Below are 18,307 nucleotides of genomic sequence, written 5' to 3'. Positions count from 1 at the left end.
CAAATGTTGAGAATAGTTTTTACATGCAACTGGGAATTAAGGAATACACATAATGGAGTATAGAAATGTATCTTGCCCTACAAGAAAAGAGAGAAGATAGGGAGAAGGGAAGGGAGAGATGTGATATAAGAAAAGGCAGATTGAGGGGAGGGGTAATCAGAATGCTTGGCATTTTGAGAGGAGGGGAGGGGAGACATAGGGAGAAAATTTGGAACTCAAATCTTGTGGAAATGAATGTTGAAAATGAAAAATAAATGAATTGTAAAAAAAAAAAAAGACACAGTGCTAAATTACCATAGTAATCTAATATTAGATTAACCCAAAGTACCCAAGTTCTGGAATAAGAACACACTATTTAACCAAAACTGCAGGGAAAACTGGAAAACAGTATGACAGACATGAAGTATAGACCAACATCTCACACAGTATACAAAGGTCAGATGAAAAAGTGTACATGATCTAGACATAAATGGTAGTCCCATAAGAAAATTAGGAGGTCAAGGAAAAGCTTACTTGTCAAACCTTTGGAGATTAAAATAGATCATTTTAATTTTATCAGTTTTAAAAGCTTTTTTGCACTATATAAACATTGCAATCAAATTTAGGAAAAAGATAGAAAGCTTTGAAATAAATTTTACAGTAAGAGATGCTGATAAAGGTTTTATTTCTCAAATATATAGAGAACTGAGTCAAATATTTAAGAATATAAGTCCTTGTTCAATTGAACAATGGTGAAAGCACATGAACGATTTTCTGACGAAGAAATACAGCTATGTATAGTCATTAAAAAACTCTTCTAAGTCACTATTGACTACAGAAATGTAAATTAAAATGAATCTGAGGTATTATTTCACACTTATCAAACTGACTAATATGACAACAAAGAAACTGATACATGTTGAGAGGATGTCGGAAAATTGGGACACTAATGCAGTGTTGGCGGAGTTGTGAACTGATCCATCCATTCTGGAGAACAATTTGGAATTATACCCAAAGGCAATCAAACTGTGCAGTCTGATTTAGCAATACTACTATTAGGTCTATATCCCAAAAAGGTCATAAAAAAGGAAAAGGACCCACATTTACAACAATATTTATAGCAGTTCTTTTTGCAATTGTAAAGATTTTGACATTGAAAGGATGCCCATCAATTAGGGAATGCCTAAACCTATTGTGCTATGTGAATGTAATAGAATACCATTGTACTATAAGAAACAAAAAACAATAGCATGTAACAAAAACTTGAAAAGATTTCATGAACTGATGCAAAATAAAGTGAGCAGAGCTAAGAGAGCATTGTACATAGTAACTGCAACTTGTGTGATGAGAAGCTATGCATGATTTTGTTCTTCTCAGAACTACAATGATCCAAGACAATTCCAAAGAATTCTTGATGGAAAATGCTTTCCACATGCAGCGAAAGAACTTTTGAAGTCTGAATCCAGATCACACATATTATTTTCAGCTTTTTAATGCTTTTTTTTCTTTTGGTCAGTTTTTTTTTCTTTTACAACATGACTAATATGGAAATAAGTCTTACATGATTGCAAATATCTCCTTTATCTAACTTATTACCATCTTAGAAAGAGGATAAATGAGAGAGGGAGACAAAATATTTTGAACTCTTACATTTTTAGATGAATGTTAAAAATGGTCTTCACATGTAATTGAAAAAGAATAAAATACTGTTAAAAATCACAGAAAGGAAGGATTTGGTCAGGGAAACTGTATTAAATCTCTGTATCAGATATAGTTAAAAAGGTTCTGATCTCCAAGGAGCCAAAATAAAACCCTGCAAAATTAATATCATTTTCTAATAGATAGATACTTAAAGGGCATGACCTAAAAAGTTCTCACAAGAACAACTGTAAAAATCAATAGCCATCATATTTAATGCTCAAAATCACTAATATAACCAGCAAGTATCACATTAGATGACAAAGTTTACGTGAGGAGTGCTTTCCATTCTATGAAATGGAAAGAGAAAATCATAGTCTCTCCCTGTTGGAGTGTAAGCTCAGTTTTCACATGAACAGTTTCGGGCAGGTAAAAATGAGGGCTTCTAAACCTCAGATCCCTCACGAGGCCCCCCAGGGAACAGCTGGGAACTGAGGAGTGAAACACGAGCTATCTTGTATTTCCACCTCTTCTCAGTGGAAACTTGCTGGGGGGAGCATCCCACCCTTGAGATTGGTCCATGGTCTGAACACACCTGTTGTTAATTAGCTAGAGGCTGAGAGCATGCACCAGCATTCACGTGAAAACTATGGAGCTGGGAGAGCTTAAGTAGGGACAGGAAAGCCTGAGGCAGCTCCCCTTTTGCTGCAGGGTCCTTGGAGGGAAGAGGGTCTCTCCCCTCTTCCGCTCCCATCCTCTTGCTGTATGATCCTTGCTCCTTGGGAGGAGGAGTGTTCCTTTCTCCTGGGGAAGAACTCGCCCTGCATATGGATACGTAACTAAGACCATGAATAAAGCCTACCACCTTGTTTGACTCTGGAAAGTCTCTTTTCTCAATTCGTTTATCTGGCTGATCACCGAAGACCTGCGAAAGCTAAGAAGACTCGGGTAGCCCACAGTCATTAGGCTGAACATCTCCCAGAACCAGATCATGTCTTTTTCTATCCTCTGGATTGGCTCAGGACTGTAGCTTTGCCTTTAGTTGTGGCTCTCTCTTTTATTCAGCAAGGAAGAGGATCTTCCTGGGTCTCCTATATTTCAGGTAACCAGACTCTGACAAAGAGCTTGCATAATTTTGCTTGCTCCTGCAATAAGACAGATCCACCTCCATTACTTTCCCTACTATTTTGGAGAACTTATCAATTTGGGTTATTAATAATAATCACAAACACAAGATCCTCTCAAACCCTTATACTTAATCAGGCCCCCAGTTAGGGATACCTCTAACATTAGGCCAGGGATAGAGATATCCAACTGTTTTAAATTCTATGCATTCAACTTAGCCACTGGAATCCTTTTCAATATGAAAGAAATACATGTGAAGCAAAGCTTCACCTCTTCAGACCTATCCTGTTACTGTCAAGGATACCAACACTTCCTGTTCATGAAGGCTCACAACTTAGGTGTCATCCTTAACTCTTTCGATTTCTATATCTTGGCCATGTCCCAATGAAAATCTGTTGCCAAGGTCTTTCAACATTACCTTTGTCACATTTCTCATATATCCCCCCTTCTCTCTTCCAATACTGTTACGATCTTGCTCACTTTGTACATGGTCTATTTGCGATACTTTACTGACTGGTTTGCCTGCCACGAGTCATATCACTTCAGTCCATTCTCTACTGAGCTGTTAAACTAAAGTGAAATTCTGACCATGTCATCCCCCTACTTGGTTAACTGTACCAGTTCTTTATCCTTTCACTTTTGGGAAGAAATAAAAAATCCAGTGTTTGGTCTTTGAAGCTATTCATATCCAAAACTAATACTACATCTTTTTTGTTCTTTTACATTTTACTCACTGCTATGTATACCATAATCCAGGAAAAAAATGTTTTTCTTGCCCTTTCTCACATGAGATATTCTATATCCTGGCATTGCATTTTCACTGGTTCTTACACATCCCTGGAATATTCTTCATCTTCATCTATGTCTCCTGATTTCAATGAAGTTCCAGCTAAAATCCTGCTTTCTACAGGGAGCTGTTTCTGATTCCCCTTAATACTAGTACTTACCTCCTTTTGATGATTTAAAACTTGTCCTGTATAAATCTTTTTTGTATATAGTTGTATAAATTCCCTCATTAGACTGTAAGGTCCTTGAAGATAAGTACAGTTTTTTCTTTCTTTGTGCTCAGAGAATGCCTTGCACATAATGAGTGCCTAATAAATATTTATTATTGACTGAATAAAGTCTTGGAGGAAGAGAGTAAAATACAGTATGAGTATCAGCTGAAAAGAAATTAGGGGTAGGAGAGACCTATTAGAATTATCTGTAGATAATAAACCCTTTCCATAGTTTTTCTCACTTTTTAAAGGAATGATCATCTAGCACCTATAGCCCATTTATTTGTTCCATTAAGGAGAGACTAGGTAGCTGAAGATGTACACTAAGTCCTTAGTAAAGAAATTCTTACCACAAGATGCTCTGTGTCCATTGAGATGGCTCCCCTGACTTCACTATTTTGTCCTCAGATTCAATTAATTAATCCTCTACTGGAGCTGCTGTTACAAATTGCCAAACTAGCATTTTCAATAGTCTTCTTGTTTTCTGTGACATGGGAAAACAGCAACATGTCTTGGAGAAACACTACTGCCCTGTTCATGGTAAAAATCTCCAGTGTCCAAACCAAACTGTAAGCTTCCTTTTAGCCGGACGTCATTACCATGTGACATCCAGAGTAATTACTCTTTGGCAGAGAACACTGGCATGTGATATCTTGGGTAGTTAATTATAACAAGAGAAATTGAAATCAAAATAAATACTGTTCACTTCACTTGCAGCAAGTAGCCAGAGAAGACAAAACATGAGAATAATTCATGTGGGATGGATTGTGGAAAGACATATGTATTTGGTGTAATTGTGAACCATTTTGAAGGGCACTTTGGAAATATGTGCTCAGATTGACAAATATATTACTAACATCTTGATCAAGAGATATAATTGATAGATGTATACCACAGAGAGGTGAATGAAAACAATAAATGCCCCAAACCATGGAAAACATTTATATTAGGTATTTTTTAATATCGAAAAACAGGAAAGAAAGTATTTGTTGCTAGACTTAAGAATAGCTAAAGAAGTTATGACTCATTGATGTAATAGGATGCTTTAAGAAGTGATGGATATGGTGAATACAGAGAGGTATGAATAGACCTAAAAATTAATTTAAAAAATATAAAGCATTCTTGGAAGAAGAGACAAAATGGCAGAGTGAAAGGAAATCTCTTTTTGCTGAGTTCTCTTTATGCAACTCCTACTCAACAACATAAGAAAATATGCCAAACTAAATTCTGATTTTTAAAAAAAGAAGAATATGTCACAATGAGTCATTTTTCCAGTCTAGGGCAGCCTAAGAAGACAGAGAGTACTATGGACATTGGTGGGGACTAACTATAGTGGGGACTAACTATAATCACAGCATGGTGTAAGGGGCAGCCATGGCAGGACTTAGAGTGGTAAGGGAATTGAGATAGAAAGCTAGGAAAGGAAGCATTGGAGCAAATAGGGAATCTAGGGCACCTCTGAACTGGTGCTGGGAGGAAGAATATGTGCCATCTGGCAGTTCTCTCATAAATTATCAAGTTCCAGGTACCAATTATGGGACACAGAAGAATGAACAAATTTTTAAAAGCTTGAGACTAAAGTTGAGTACTGAAAATAAAACAAATTCCTTAAACTTTCTTGTATAACTCTGAGCCCAAGAGTGGAATGGTAGTTCAGTTATAATCATTAAAAACACATGTACGACTATAATTAAACAAAAAAAAACTAGAGCAAGAGATGGAGATTAAAGGGAATCAATGCCCAAAAAAGGAGTCTAGACATCATCCTTCATGAAATTATCAAGGAAAACTGGTTTTAGACCAATCTCCTTTGATCTCTGGAATATTATGTTCCAAGCATTCCTGTCTCTTAATGTAGAAGCTGTTAGATGTTGTGTTATCCTGATTTTATTTCTGCAATACTTGAATTGTTTCCTTCTGGCTGTTTGCAATATTTTCTCCTTCACCTGGGAGATCTGAAATCTGGCTCCAATATTCCTAGGAGTTTTCCTTTGGTATCTCTTCAAGGAGGCGATCATTGTATTCTTTGAATATCTATTTTACTGTCTGGTTCTAGAATATCAGGGCAGTTTCCCTTGATGATTTCTTGAAAGATGATGTCTACATTCTTTCTTTGATTTTGACTTTCAGATAGCCCAATTAAACTGTCTCTCCTGGATCTGTTTTCCATGTCAGCTGTTTTTCTGATGAAATATTTCACGTTGTTGCTACTTTTTCATTCCTTTGGCTTTGTTTTGTAATTTCTTGTTTTTTTCATAGTTATTAGCTTCCAGCTGCTCCACACTAATCTTTAAGGAATTATTTTGTTCAGTGAGCTTTTGAACCTCCTTTTCCATCTGCTCAATTCTACTTTTTAGAGCATTCTTCTTCTCATTGAATTTTTGGACGTCTTTTGTCATTTGGGTTAGCCAGTTTTTAAAAGTGTTATTTTCTTGAGCATTTTTTGAGTCTCCTTTAGCAAGTAGTTGACTTGTTTTTCATGATTTTCTTAACTCATGATTTTTCTGCATCATTCTCATTTCTCTTTCCAATTTTTGCCTTACTTCTCTTACTTGATTTTCATAATCCTTTTAGAGCTTTTCCATGACCTGAGACCAATTAATATTTTTCTTGGAGGCTTTGAATGTAGGAGCTTTGAATTGTTTTCATCTGTTTGTATATTTTGGTCTTCCTTGTCACCACAATAAGGTACTCTATCCTGATTCCTTTCTGGTTTTTACTCATTTCCGCAGCATTTACTTGACTTTGGAGCTCTTCTCAAGGTAGTTCTCTGCTTCCAGTGGGGGTGAGGGTGTAATGTCCACAGCTTGATTGTCCCACAGTCTGTAGTCCTAGAGCTCCAGAAAAAGCCACTGCTGCTGTCACTGTTCCTGCCCCTGCTGCTGCTGCAGGCTCTTTCGCCATGGCTCCTCCACCCCCTCCACTGCCCTGGGATTGGGCCCAATCATTCTGCTCTCTCACACAGGTTTCACAGGTATTTTCCACTGACCTTATAATTTGTCCTCAGTGTTTTGGGCTCATGAAGTCTGGAAACTGACACAAGTGGCTGAAATTCAGTCTCCCCAAGGCCTGCTCAGCTATCATCTATGTCAGCACTTGCCTGAGTTCTGTTTCCAGTGAGGCATGATAGACACTTCCCAGTGACTTTCCAGGTTGCCTTGGGCTGGAGATTTGCTTCACTCCAGTATTCTATGTGTTCTATAGTTCTGTAATTTTGTTAGAGTCATTTTTTACAGGTATTTGGTTTGGTTTGGCAGGAGAGCACTAGCAAGTCCATGCTATTATTCTCTATCTTGACTCTACCCCCAAGAAAGAAATTTTTAAAAAAACAAAGCATGACCTCAAAAACTAAAAGACAGTAGAGAAGAAATGGACAAAAGATGAGAAAAAAATGAGATTTATGCAATAAAGTAATGAAAAAATAATTGATTAGTTTAATAAAAGAGGTTTAAAAACATTACTGAACTAATTCATTCAATATTTCCTTAAATTTTAGAATTGGACAGAGGAAGCTAATAACTTCGTGAGATATTAAGAAATAATAAAACAAAGAAAAGATTGAAAAAATAAAGAAAACATAAAATATCTGATGGAAAAACTCTGACGCAGAATATACATCAAGGAGAGATAATTTATGAATTACTGGAATACTGAAAAGTCAAGAAGAGAAAGTGAAGCAATCAGAACCTAGAAAAATGATTTACCTAATGAGTAAAACTATGTAAAAGGAAAGAATGATAATAACGGCAAAATGAAAGTAAATGTTTCAAAATTATAGTAATAAATTTGACTGCAAAAAAGAGGTGTAAGATGTGAACTAATTTACTTGTAGAAGTGGCCTTCTATGAGTGCAGAACATCATATGCATTTAGCCTTGATAGAGTAATGGTTCTCAATATGGTGATGACATCTGGAGATAAGAGGACAGGGACACACTGAAAAATGGTGAGATTTTTATAATGCAATACAAAGTATATCAATGTGACTTTGTTTTAAAAAATTGAAAATTTCAATAATGCATTTTCCCACAAAATGACATTTATTTTTTTTTCAGTTATATAAACAATTGTTGGAAAGACTGAAATAATTCCAGCACTTACATTTAGAAGAGCAGATATCTAGGAAATATGATGTCTTTAGGTGGTACATTAGAGGGCAAGATGTAGAATCAGGAAAATCTGAGCTCATGTCTGGCCTCAGATATTTATTAGCCTGAATGACCCTTGGCAAGTTTCCTAACCTCTCTGAACATCAGTTTCTTCTATCTAAAATGGGGATAATGCTAGTACTTATTCCTAGGGTCATAGGAAGAACCAATAACATATACAGTGCTTTGTAAACCTTAAACCTATAAATACATATATGTACATGTGTGTATGTATGTATGTATACAGCAGACAGGTGGTCCATGGGGTAATTTTGGTAAAGATAGTTCTGTGATTTGTTATTTCCTCCTCCTCCAGAGGATCCTTTTTTTCCCCTCAAGGATCTGTGTGGCAAATCGAGGTTGAGTGATTTGACTAGGACCACACAACTAGGAAGTGTCTGAGGCTGGATTTCAACTGTGGTTTCCCTGGCTTCAGGTACAGTTCTCTATCCACTGCACTAACAACACGCTCCATAAAGCTCTGGCATGGTATGGTTTTTATGTCCTTTGGTGATGTCAATATGCTGCTTTCAATGGCTTTACTTATTTCTGGTCTGACATGGGGTTCATTGTCTACCAGCTATGTATGTTTAGAACATAGTCTTTATGGAGCATTCCTCCCAATACTCTGGCATTACAGCCTCTGGGCAGTATTCTGCTGGTGATGCTATCTACCAGACTTTGGACCTTCTTGCCGCTTCTAGCTTCTCCCTTTAGCTGGAGTTCTCAGAAGAGATAATATATCCTCTCCAGAATAGGAACCATGGCCTCAACTACCTCTTTTTCAGATTAAATCTTACAAGTGTAAGCTACATCTATTTAAAAAAAAAAAAGGCAGGACACTCATATATACTGTGAATTGATAGATTCAAAAACCTTTAAATTTCTTTTTTCAGAAAGAGGATATTTTGATACTCAGAGATTAATTTCTATAGCCTGGGTGTAGCATTGACTCCCCTCTCCTCCACTCCTTTTAAACTCTATTACTGGGCTGAGGCTGGCTTGCCCACCCAACTGTATCCACTCTGATAGGGGCTGATGGTATTGCCAGAGAAGTGGCTAGGCTGTTAGCACTCAACTCTGACTGGAAGAGTGGGGATGGGACACACTCCCACAATTTCCCACTGCAGCTCCTCACCCCCACCTGTGTATTCCCCATTTTAACAAATCAGCAACTTTAATTACTAAACATGAGCATTTGCTAATCCAGAAGGCAAAAGCAATAGTAACCATATTATACTTTCACTCAACACAAGAAAAAAATGAGGAAAATTTTCAAATATAACTATCTACCCATAAACCTAGTCTTAATGGCCATGGAGAAGAGTCAGCATATACTTCTAGAAACCCAGTGCTTAAAAACATGAATAAGCAAAACCATGAATCCATGGCATCTCCTGGCTCTTTATTGTATTTCTTAATGATATAATCTTTTACAGAAATAGTATAGACCACGATTTGTCTGCCTCTCTCTGTTTTTCTGTTCCAGGGTGAAATTACGGCTCTCTTGTACTACTGTTATTTCTCTCCTACTCTATAACTCTGTAACTAATGTTAAATTCTTCTAGTAAATAGTCATTTTTAGACTTTCATAGAGCACCTAACACTGGGATCTGCAGCTTTCTAGATCCAATACATTGGATGGGTACTGAACCAATCTAAACCACTTCTAGGACAACTTTTCCAGTAAGTCAGAGAACTTTGACGTTCCTCAGCTCTCTTGGTGCTCTCGGGTCTGTCCCCCTCTAAAACCAGAAAGGGAGGTAGAGGGGAATGCTTCAAGCCCCTGAGGAATTTCCCCTTTCAGATTGTAGGTAGCAATAACATCATTCCAGCTCATCACAATCACAACAGGATTCTGTTGACCTTCCAATATTCCCTCAGCATCTGCAGGGCTTTACTTATCTTAAGTAGATCTCCAACTCTAGATGGACATTAAAAGCAGCAAGACCAGCCAACTCATTACACAGTAGGAGGGTTCTTCCTGTCTCGATGGTGGGCTCCCAGCCTCTGGAGAACCTTCTAGGCTTTCGTCTCTGGGCAGTGAGCAGTTCCCTGATACCCTGGTGCCACGATGTCAGTCACTGCTGGATTTTGGGAAAGTGTCTCCATGATGATTCCGAAGCAATATGATAGGACAGCACACACATTCTCCTCTGTTGCTGCCCTTTCGTTTTCACCACAGGTTGGAGGGATTTTTTAATCATAATATTCCTCTTCACAACACTCTCCATTCTAGTCAAACTTGACTGCCAGGGACTCACAATGTGGGACACACAGTTGTTCTGACACTATGCCTATGAGAAAGGGATTTCTCTCCTTCCTCAACTTCACCTTGTGGTTCCTTCTAAACAAAAATCACCCTTCCTGAGGCATGATCTCTCTACTAATAACTAGAGGCACTTTCTCACTCTCTACAAATTACTTCATGTGAATATGTAAATATAGGATTTATTTACTTTCTAATACACAAGTTGCAAACTTCGCCTAGTCAAATGAATGTTCTTTCGAAGCAAGGAATTCTCTTCTTGATGTCTCTGTATTGCTACTATCAAGGCACTACACTGACTGGAACATAATAGAATGCTAATAAATATATGTTAAATTGAATAAGATTTTATTTTGGGGCAAATTGAAATTAGGTACTAGATCAACACCTCTGATATATACTAGCACAATGACCTTGTACAACTTTTTTAACCTCTCAACACCCTCAGATAACTCATTATGACAATAAATTCTCAAGATGTTGATGAGCTATATTCATAGAATGATTTTCATCTCTGGAAGCACTCAATATCCCTAAATTCAAAGAGAAAGAGAAAAAAAGAATGTTTGTAGAATGTTTTTATTGTATAGTGCCCTGTGAGCACTACAAAGGAGATTAAGTCTAAACATTTTATTTTGGCCAGAATTGTGCTCTGCAAACAGTAGATACTTGACAAGTGTTTATTGAATTTCTACAACTAGAAGTTCCCAAATAGTGATGAGAAATGGTTCATTATTTGGGCATCTTTCTACATTTCTTAAGATAAGATTGCATGTACTTTAGGCATGTCATAGGCAAGTTTCAACACTTTTTAAAATGGTGACCTCAGAGTAATCCTTTCTGAGAAGTTAATTGTCTGACTGACACAAGGACAAAAAAACATAGGTGTTCTATTTTCTAGTGTTAGGATAGATCCAAAGAAGATGGCCAAACCTAACACTGGCTGTTGACCTTGGATATTTGCATTCAAATTTGTCAAAATTTTGTTGTCAAAAAGTACCTTACTAATCTGTCCTCAGGATATTTGGTTAGCATTTCCTCACTGGTCAGTGACTTTGAATAAAGTATACTTTGAAGGATTACTGTTCTGTTAGTGCCACATCATTAAGAAGCTGCCACAGAATGAGATAAAAAGGCAGCTGACCAGACAGCCAGAGAATTCATCAGAAGCCTCACCCATTCGGGTGCTGTTGAAGCATCAAAGACAAATCTTTCAGAAGATGAGGATTCTACTGCTGACCATTGGGCTGGTCCTGGTCTGTGGCCTCCAGGCCCTTGATAACAATCTGGACAACCCCAAAATGGTAAGTTAACAAGAATGGGAACAGGCTGATAGAGTTGTCTGGCACAGGTGTGAGGGTAATAGGTAAAGAAAACAGAATCTCTTTGGGCAGAACAAAGCAGAAACAGGACTTGTAGCTCAAAGAAAAAGATGTGCATTTGTGTCTTCTCACTCAGAACAGACCATCCCAATAGTTGTGTTGTCTCCCAGGGATTAAAGTCAGCAGACAATATGGAACTATACATGAGTATGTTCCCATGCCCTATTATTCATCACAGCATAAGAACATAGAGCAATTATACTTCTGACAAATGGAGGGTTACATTGAAATATCTGTAAGAGTTTTCTCACTTTAAGGTGTTGAAATCCTGAGATGCCATTGTTACAAAAAGAAATTACAGTTGAAATCTGTGCTCTCTGTTTCCCATTGCCATAGTAAATGAGATGATAATTCTTACCAAGTCTCCTTTTCTGTGTTCTACCATTTAAAACAATTTTGCCATAAGGATTCAAATGATAGCTTGAGGATTTTTGTCTTGCATATGTACCGGCATTAGATACCACATGAATTCTGGGATGGGGTATTATCTCATATTCAGGTATAGTAGAGGGAAAGAGAATCGTTCAGGACAATGAGTGATTAGAGTCAAAAAATGAACACAAATCTTTCCTAAGTAATCAGTAATTGTGAGGAATCCAGTAGAGATCTTGTGTGTTCCTGGGGCAATGTCTCTTCCTAATCTCCAAATAATTGAAGAAATTACCAGTCATCTCTAAGTCTAAGATGCATAGTAAGAGGGAAGGAAAATAATGTTATCACTAGAATAAAACCATAAATCACATGGTACTAATATAATTAGACCCATTAGACAAATGAGCAAACCAGGACACTGAAAGGTTAATAACTTGCCAAAAGTCACAGAGTGAGTTATTATCAGTCAGACCAGAACTCAAATTTCCTAACTCCTAGTCTAATGATCTTCTTGCTATACTATGAAGAAAATGTGTGAACCAGGTAGGATTGGGGTAAAGATATATTTCACCTTTAAGGCCTCAGTTTCCTTACTTGGAAAATGAGGAATTTGGACTATGGTCTTTCCCACCTTTAAATGACTATGGACCTGTATGACCAGAGGTATCTTTTTTCAATTTCATCAAAACTCTTTCCCACAGGTTACTGGAAATTGGTTCACCATTGCCTTGGCCTCAAATGTGACTTCTAAGATTCAGGAAGGAGGTAGCTTGCAGATATTTGTCAAAAATATAAGGGAACATGATGGTCTTCTTAGTGGCGACTTTTTCAAAAGGTAGGTCATACCTGTGTTAGTTGGAGGTTATGAAAGTGGAGACAAAAACCAGACTAAGAGTTCTGGCATCTTTAACCTACACAGGCTGAGCTAGCACTCAATCAGTGATGAAGTTCTCAGGAGTTGGCTGATTTTATAAACATTAAAGACAACTGTTCAAGGAAACAGAAATTAATAGGCTACACACATATTTGAAGCTTGTGTGCAGTGGTGAAGGGCAGTCTGGATTAAAAGTGTTTTTATGTGGAGTTTGAATCTTTTACATGAATCCCTGGGGGAACTACCATATTCTTTCTGTTCCAAACCTCCCTTAGTCACCAGATTCCATTTTGTGGTAGAGATGGGACGCTTGAGGCCCCTCGGCTAAGAAGACAGAAAGCACAGTGAGAAAGAGGGAAGAAGGATCCTTACTTAACTCACACATTTGCAGTACCTTATTTAGGTATTTACCAACTGATGGGCATCAATTTTGCTTATAATTCATTCCTACTCCAAAATGTAGTATCAATATTCTCCTTAATAAAGGACATTTCTTTTACTCATTGGTCCTCCTGAGGTATATGGTTTGAAGAATGATTGGGTGACATGGAAACACTGACACAGAAATGATAAGCGTGGCCTGTCCACATCAGAGAAGGTGCTGTGCTCTATGAGCAAAGCAGAATTGAAATAGCTTGAATTGAATTGCGATGAGAAAGAATTGAAATGAGAAAGCAAAATTGAAAAAGAAATGCAAGAGGTGAAAATTCAGAGAATCTACCCTAAATGCTCACATGCCCAACCTGTGGCATAACATTATTATTGTGTAGTGGTCTGATCAATCACACTGGGACACACTGAAGCTTGACTTTAGCATAGTGATATCATTTTGGTCTTTGTCAAGAATGAAAGACAGCAACCAACTAATCAGGTCTCCTTGAGATATATGGCTAGTGGTGGGATCTCTGGGGCAAAGAATATGGACATTTTCTTCCTTTTCTTAACATAATTTCAAATAGTTTCCAAACTAATTGAACCAGTTTGCAGTTACAATAGTAATGCATTTGTTCTATCTTTGTCCAGCGATTATAATACTATTCCTTTTTTTGTGTGTGATCTGTGTCAATTTGCTGGGTATGAGGTAAATTCTTTTAAATTTGCATTTCTCATATTTTTAGCGGTTGGGGCATTCTTTTCTTTAGCTTTTAGCAGTCTGTAATTTTTTCTGACACTTTTTGTTATTTACACTTAGGTCATCTTGGTACCTCAGGGCACAGAGCATTGGGCATGGAGTCAGGAAGACCTTAGTGCTAATTTGGCCTCAAACACTTACTACCTGTGTAATCCTAAATCAAATCATTTCACCTCTGCTTACCTAAATTTCTTTATCTATAAAATGGGCATAATAATAGCACCTCCTTCTCATGGTTGTTAGGGTGATAAAATGGGATAAAAATGTAAATTGTTCACCACCGTAGTTGGCATATAATAAACACTTTATAAATGGTGAACTTAATTTGATCCTTTCTAAGAAGTTAGAAGTCACCTTAGATTCAGCTTTATTTATAATGTTATTCTAAGAAATTTAGAAAGTATACATTTTTGCAGATAAAACTAAAATTAACTCATCAGGGAATGTCTTTGTAAATTTTCCCTTACCAAAATGAGGTGTTCTTATAATCCTAATCTATATTTCCAGGGTAAATGGTGAATGCACTCCATTTTCTTTGACTAGTTTCATAGGAGAAGATGGTCAAATGCATGTGCCATGTAAGTATAAATGAGCATCTCAGTACGTCTCATTATTCTGAAATGAATTAATAGATGCAGGAATTAACAAGGAAGTGGATAATGGTCAGAAACTGCAGAAAAATATGTCTTTGCTCAGATGTCCCTTCATTACAATGTCTTAATTCCATCACGATTGCATTGTGCAAAGCTCAGATCATACCCTTTGATCTTCTCACTTCCTCCTTGCAGAGCTCTAGAGGTCTGATCAGCTGTATGTGATTGAAATGGAAACAAATTTTCTGTGTAGCCTTGGCCTCAGTTTCCTCATCTGTAGAGTGAGGTGGTTAGATTAGATGGTTTCCAAAGTTCTTTCTATTTCTAACGTTTTGTAACTCTAGAGGCAGAAAAGAAGTATAGTAAAAAATGTATAGGTCTATCAGCAAAATTGCAGTTTGGTTGGAATGCTAGAGCTTATGAAAGAATTGAGGTTTCCAGAAATACCTTTGGAATGGCCTATGCATGAAGTTTAACTACTAATCAGTATCAAGTCTTTGCCTCTGTTTCTGTAGTTTCAAAATTCTGACTTAACCTCTTGATGATTTCCCAGATGATGGACTTAATGATTTCTCCATTCAAAGTATCAGCTCAGAACATGTGATAATCATCTTGTATAACACCAAAGATGGAGAAGTGACCACTTGGGCAACACTCTATGGTATGTATCCTATGATCCTGCAGTACTACTCTTCCTCTTCTCTTTTTCATTAACGGAGTTATAAAGAAAAATAAATTGTGGCATTGTAGCATTGTTGGTGGCCCAAACTGTGTTTGACCACAATTTACAATGCCTGAGATCAGGGAGAAAATAAAAGCTTCCCAGTACAACACACTCTCCATGTTAAGCTTCTTTCAGTAACCTCTGAAAGCATTTCTGAGCCTACAGTAGAATTCCAGCTTCCTGAGAGCCAGGTCCATTTTCTCTTCCATTTTCTCTTCATATCAATACCTAGAATAATATTTGGCAGAAAGAAAAGGTGGGGGCGAGGTGGGTGTGGCAAAGAGAGACTGAGAGTCAGAGAAAGAGACACATACAGAGTCAGAAACATTAGGAAAGTGAGAGAAAGAAAGACACACGCAGAGTCAGAGAGAGGTCCCAATATAAATCTTTCTTTCTCTATGCTCTGAAAAATTGTAAATATATATTAATCATTCTCTGTTGTTCACCCCAAGCCTCTAGCTAGTAAACAAAATGTTAGGAGAGAGATCACTATCTAATGTTGAACCGTTAAATATATTTCTCTTTTCTCCAGGATACTCTATTTTTGTCATTTTAGGCTGTATTCACTGAATGATGAATGTAATTTGGCAATAGAATGACTAATCATGTTTATTCTAAAATGAGATTTTAAAGTCATAAAAGCAGAAAGGTAAAATCTCCTAAGAGATGGAAATAAACTTGGGAAGGATACAACGCTGGTTGGATTGCTGCTGTGGCAGCTGTTTGTGAAGAGAATGATGATAGAAGGGAGATGGTGACAGGACATGCAAGTGAATTGAATTTAGTGACAGAAGACTGTAGAAACTCACCAGCTTCATGTTCCTCTCTAATCCTTCTCTATTCAATTGCCATATATGGATCAGGAAAACTGGAGATGATCTTGACCTTTTCAAACTAAGATCTTTAACAGGTCTCAGTTTGACTGAGGCAGCATCCATTCAGTGATTAAGGCTTAATAAGAAATGAGGCAAAGAAAACCTTTTAAAAAAAAATTGGGGAGAGCAAGACCCTCAGGGTTTCTGACCAAAGCATTGCTTCTGAGCCAATCAGAGCAGAGGCAATGGGATAACTGGGCTTGGTCTGGGACCTATTGTTGACCAGTCTATAAGAGTCTGAGTGGTATGGGTTAAGGCTAGTATTTAAGAGAAAAAGCAAAAACAAAAATTCCACGAGTTAGAATTTACATTCCCATTACGCAGAACATCAGTAGGTCAGGAGTTGATACCCTTTGTGTCTCTTTGGAAGACACAGAGGGAATGTGAAGAAAGGATACGAGTAATCAGGAGTTCAAATCTTGGGAATTCTAATAGTTTCAGCAAAGCAATCCTACTTATGTTTCTCTTCATTGTTGAATCACATGGTCCTGGCATTCCAGATTTGTTCCTCATAACTCCCAATCTCTCTCAGTCTCTGAGATGACTGTTGGTAGCCCATGCTAGATTCTCCTATTTTCTCATCTCCATCCCCTAGATTCTCTACTTCTCTTCTCTTCATAAAAATTTAATTTGTATTGATCTTTCATATTTCTTACATAATAGATGCTTAATCCTTATAACTCCAGGGGTCACAAGTACATTTACTTATTTGTGATGATGTTTCTTTATAGTAGATTGTAAACTCCTTGAAGGAAAGGGTTAGCTCTCCATTGCTTTTCTATCACTAATGCCGTACGTAGTACTTGGCATCTAGTAACTGATTAATAAATGGCTTGTTACTTGACTTGCTGATAATCAACAGGCAGGCCTCTTTCCTCCTTTATTAACAAGTGCAACAAATTCTAGGGCATATGATAGATCCAGCTCTCAAAGTTATTTCCTCAGTCACCCATATCAAAGACCCATTCCCCTGTACCTTGCACCAGACGTTCGTCTAGCTACCTCCTTTTCTATGTATTGTTGAAAGTGATCAGTGAAACACTTAGGATGATTGCATCCACACTTTCACCCTAACTACAGGCCGGACTCCAGATCTGTCAGATGAAATAAAGAAGGAATTTGAGGAAATATGTGAAAGATTTGGAATTAAAAAGGATCAAATTAGAGACCTGTCCAATGATGGTAAGTTCTCCTCAACACTGTCACTAATTCCCTGTTTTCCCAGTGAGATTTGGAGGAGACCAGTTTGACTCCCTTTGTCCTCATCCACACAATCTTGTGTACCTTTTATCTGAAATAGTAACAAAAAGATTTGAGAATCTTTTCTCAAAGAAAAAGAAAATCATTGGTAACCTGCTTTGTCTCCACAGATCGATGTGAACAACTTAGATAAGGAACTTCATCCTGTCATGCAGGTTTGTTGTCTTTGACAATGGGATTATTGCCTGAAAGTCATATATCTTTAGAAAACAAAACCATACTCTGGTTTCCAGTTGCATAAAGTGGGATAGATATAGACGCTACTGGATTTTGGGTTCTTTGAGTCTTCAGGAGTGCTTGACCTCTCTTTGGTCATCCAGACATTTTCAAGTAAATCAAGTGTTTAAGGTGGGATAGTGAGGGTGATTCACATTCTCTTTTTTCTAAGGGCTATTTTAGTTCTGTCCCTTCCCTCTTTTTCTTTCTTCCAAAAGTTGATGCATATGAGATTAATATGAGGACATGCATTAGTCAGAGGGATATTACTTGGAGGGAAGCTATGGAAAGGGATCAAACAAAGGAATTGGGACTAAGACGTAGAGGAGTTTCAGTGTTAAGAATCAGGTGAGCATGCAGGTGGGATTGTGGGATGGTGATTGGAATGAAGATCTGGATTTATAGTTCAATCTAATCTATTAAATGTATCCATCTAATTCAAGAAGGATTTTTGTGCTTCTCAATGACTTAAAGTTGATTGTGCTTGTTTCCTAGCCTGAGGATTATAGGAGTAAGGATTTTACTGGCTACTTTTTCATCTTTATCAAATTCCGTTCCCAGTGGGTTCCTCACTCACCTCAGACAATATCACTCAGTCTCCAGAAGTCTATCCTTCCCTAGCTACCTTCTTATGGATCAAAATTACCTCTAGAATGTGAATTTTTCATCTTTGTTCCAAGCTCTATCTCCTATTTCCAATTCCTAAGTCACTTGCTGATGGAT

The 18,307-nt window shown here is 37.4% G+C and overlaps 1 protein-coding gene across 1 annotated transcript; it reads left to right on the top strand.

The window, feature by feature from the left end:
- Positions 1 to 11,376: 11,376 nt before the first annotated feature.
- On the top strand, positions 11,377 to 17,501 carry LOC140526975 (major urinary protein-like). Its single transcript, XM_072643592.1, has 6 exons — positions 11,377 to 11,460; positions 12,612 to 12,745; positions 14,424 to 14,494; positions 15,063 to 15,170; positions 17,189 to 17,290; positions 17,479 to 17,501. The coding sequence occupies exons 1-6, from the start codon at positions 11,377 to 11,379 to the stop codon at positions 17,499 to 17,501; spliced, it is 522 nt and encodes a 173-aa protein (XP_072499693.1).
- Positions 17,502 to 18,307: the final 806 nt, after the last annotated feature.

This window comes from Notamacropus eugenii, chromosome 1, assembly GCF_028372415.1.
Source record: "Notamacropus eugenii isolate mMacEug1 chromosome 1, mMacEug1.pri_v2, whole genome shotgun sequence".
In the NCBI taxonomy this organism is placed as follows: domain Eukaryota; kingdom Metazoa; phylum Chordata; class Mammalia; order Diprotodontia; family Macropodidae; genus Notamacropus; species Notamacropus eugenii.
Note: the sequence above shows the minus strand (reverse complement) of the source record. Positions and strands in the feature narration are given on the sequence as shown.

What these genes read in the sequence shown, in the direction of transcription:
- LOC140526975 (XM_072643592.1), top strand. Translation starts at nt 11,377, where the DNA reads ATGAGGATTCTACTGCTGACCATTGGGCTGGTCCTGGTCTGTGGCCTC. An exon ending in AGTGGCGACTTTTTCAAAAG is followed by an intron (nt 12,746 to 14,423) that starts GTAGGTCATACC and finishes CTATATTTCCAG; the next exon opens with GGTAAATGGTGAATGCACTC. An exon ending in TGGTCAAATGCATGTGCCAT is followed by an intron (nt 14,495 to 15,062) that starts GTAAGTATAAAT and finishes ATGATTTCCCAG; the next exon opens with ATGATGGACTTAATGATTTC.